The sequence below is a fragment of the Gossypium arboreum genome, chromosome 11, assembly GCF_025698485.1.
Source record: "Gossypium arboreum isolate Shixiya-1 chromosome 11, ASM2569848v2, whole genome shotgun sequence".
NCBI classification, from domain to species: domain Eukaryota; kingdom Viridiplantae; phylum Streptophyta; class Magnoliopsida; order Malvales; family Malvaceae; genus Gossypium; species Gossypium arboreum.
In genome coordinates, this window is record NC_069080.1 from 68,596,045 (window position 1) to 68,597,240 (window position 1,196).

At 40.7% G+C, this 1,196-nt stretch overlaps 1 protein-coding gene across 1 annotated transcript; it reads left to right on the forward strand.

Moving 5' to 3' along the window:
• The first annotated feature begins 239 nt into the window (after window positions 1-239).
• Window positions 240-911, forward strand: LOC128283882 (uncharacterized). Its single transcript, XM_053021302.1, has one exon. It carries the CDS (start codon window positions 240-242, stop codon window positions 909-911), a length of 672 nt encoding a protein of 223 aa, XP_052877262.1.
• Window positions 912-1,196: the final 285 nt, after the last annotated feature.

Below are 1,196 nucleotides of genomic sequence, written 5' to 3' on the forward strand. Positions count from 1 at the left end.
GCAAGCAAAGAGGAAAGCCTGAGTTTTGAGTAAAAGATTCGTGGATAAGACATACACATCTCCCACAAAGAAGTCGAGAAGCTATCAGGAACATTCTAATTCATCATTGGATATTCGAGAAAAGCAAGAAGCTCTAAACGCCCCAATCCATGGTCTCCCTCTCCTATGACAGTTAGTGTGGGGAGTGTGGGAAATCAAAAGCCGTGGTGTAATAGCTGTAATAAACTCCATTTCGGAGAATGCTGAAAGAGAGTAGAGCATACTTTAGGTGTGGTTCTCTCAACCACTTCCTTAAAGATTGTCCAGAGCGAAATAGCAGGGAGATCGAGCCAACTCTGAAACCGAATGTTTCTGTCTCTCAAGGAAAGCCTCCAAGATATCCCGAAAGTAGCAACGGTGGTCGTAATGTTGCAAAGGACTCTACTACCAGATCAGAGGCTCGAGCTCTGGCAAGAACTTATGCTATACGCACTAGAGAGGAAGCCTCAGCTCCTGATGTCATTACGGGTACATTCTCTTTTCATAATGTACATGTTATTACCTTGATTGACCCAGGATCGACCCATTCGTATATTTGCATGAAATTGGAGTCTAGCATGAATATGTCTGAAGAACCTATGGAGTTTGTGATTAAGGTGTCGAACCCTCTAGGCAAGTCTGTATTACAAGATAAGGTTTGTAAAAATTGTCCTTTCACAATCCAAGGTCATTGTTTTTTGGCTAACCATATGCTTTTGCCCTTTGATGAGTTTGATGTAATACTTGGCATGGATTGGTTAGCTGTGCATGATGTGATTGCAAATTTTGGTAGCAAGTATATTGAATTGAAATGCTCAGATAGTGAAATTTTTCGAGTTGATTCAAGTGAGTTGAATACACCACCGGTTGTGATTACTTCAATGATGGCTTAAAAGTATATAAGAAACGGGTATGAAGCTTACCTTATTTTTGTACTGAACTCTAAGGAATCTGAGTTGAGGATTGAGTCAATACTGATAGTATGCGAGTACCCAGATGTTTTTCCAGAAGAGTTGCCCGATTTACCTCTTGTCAGAGAGGTAAAATTTGGTATTGAGCTAGTGGTTGGAACAACGCCCATTTCTATTACCTTGTATAGGATGGCACCAACCGAGTTGAAAGAGTTAAAAGCACAGTTGCAAGAATTGACCGATAAAGGTTTCGGAAGACCAAACTTT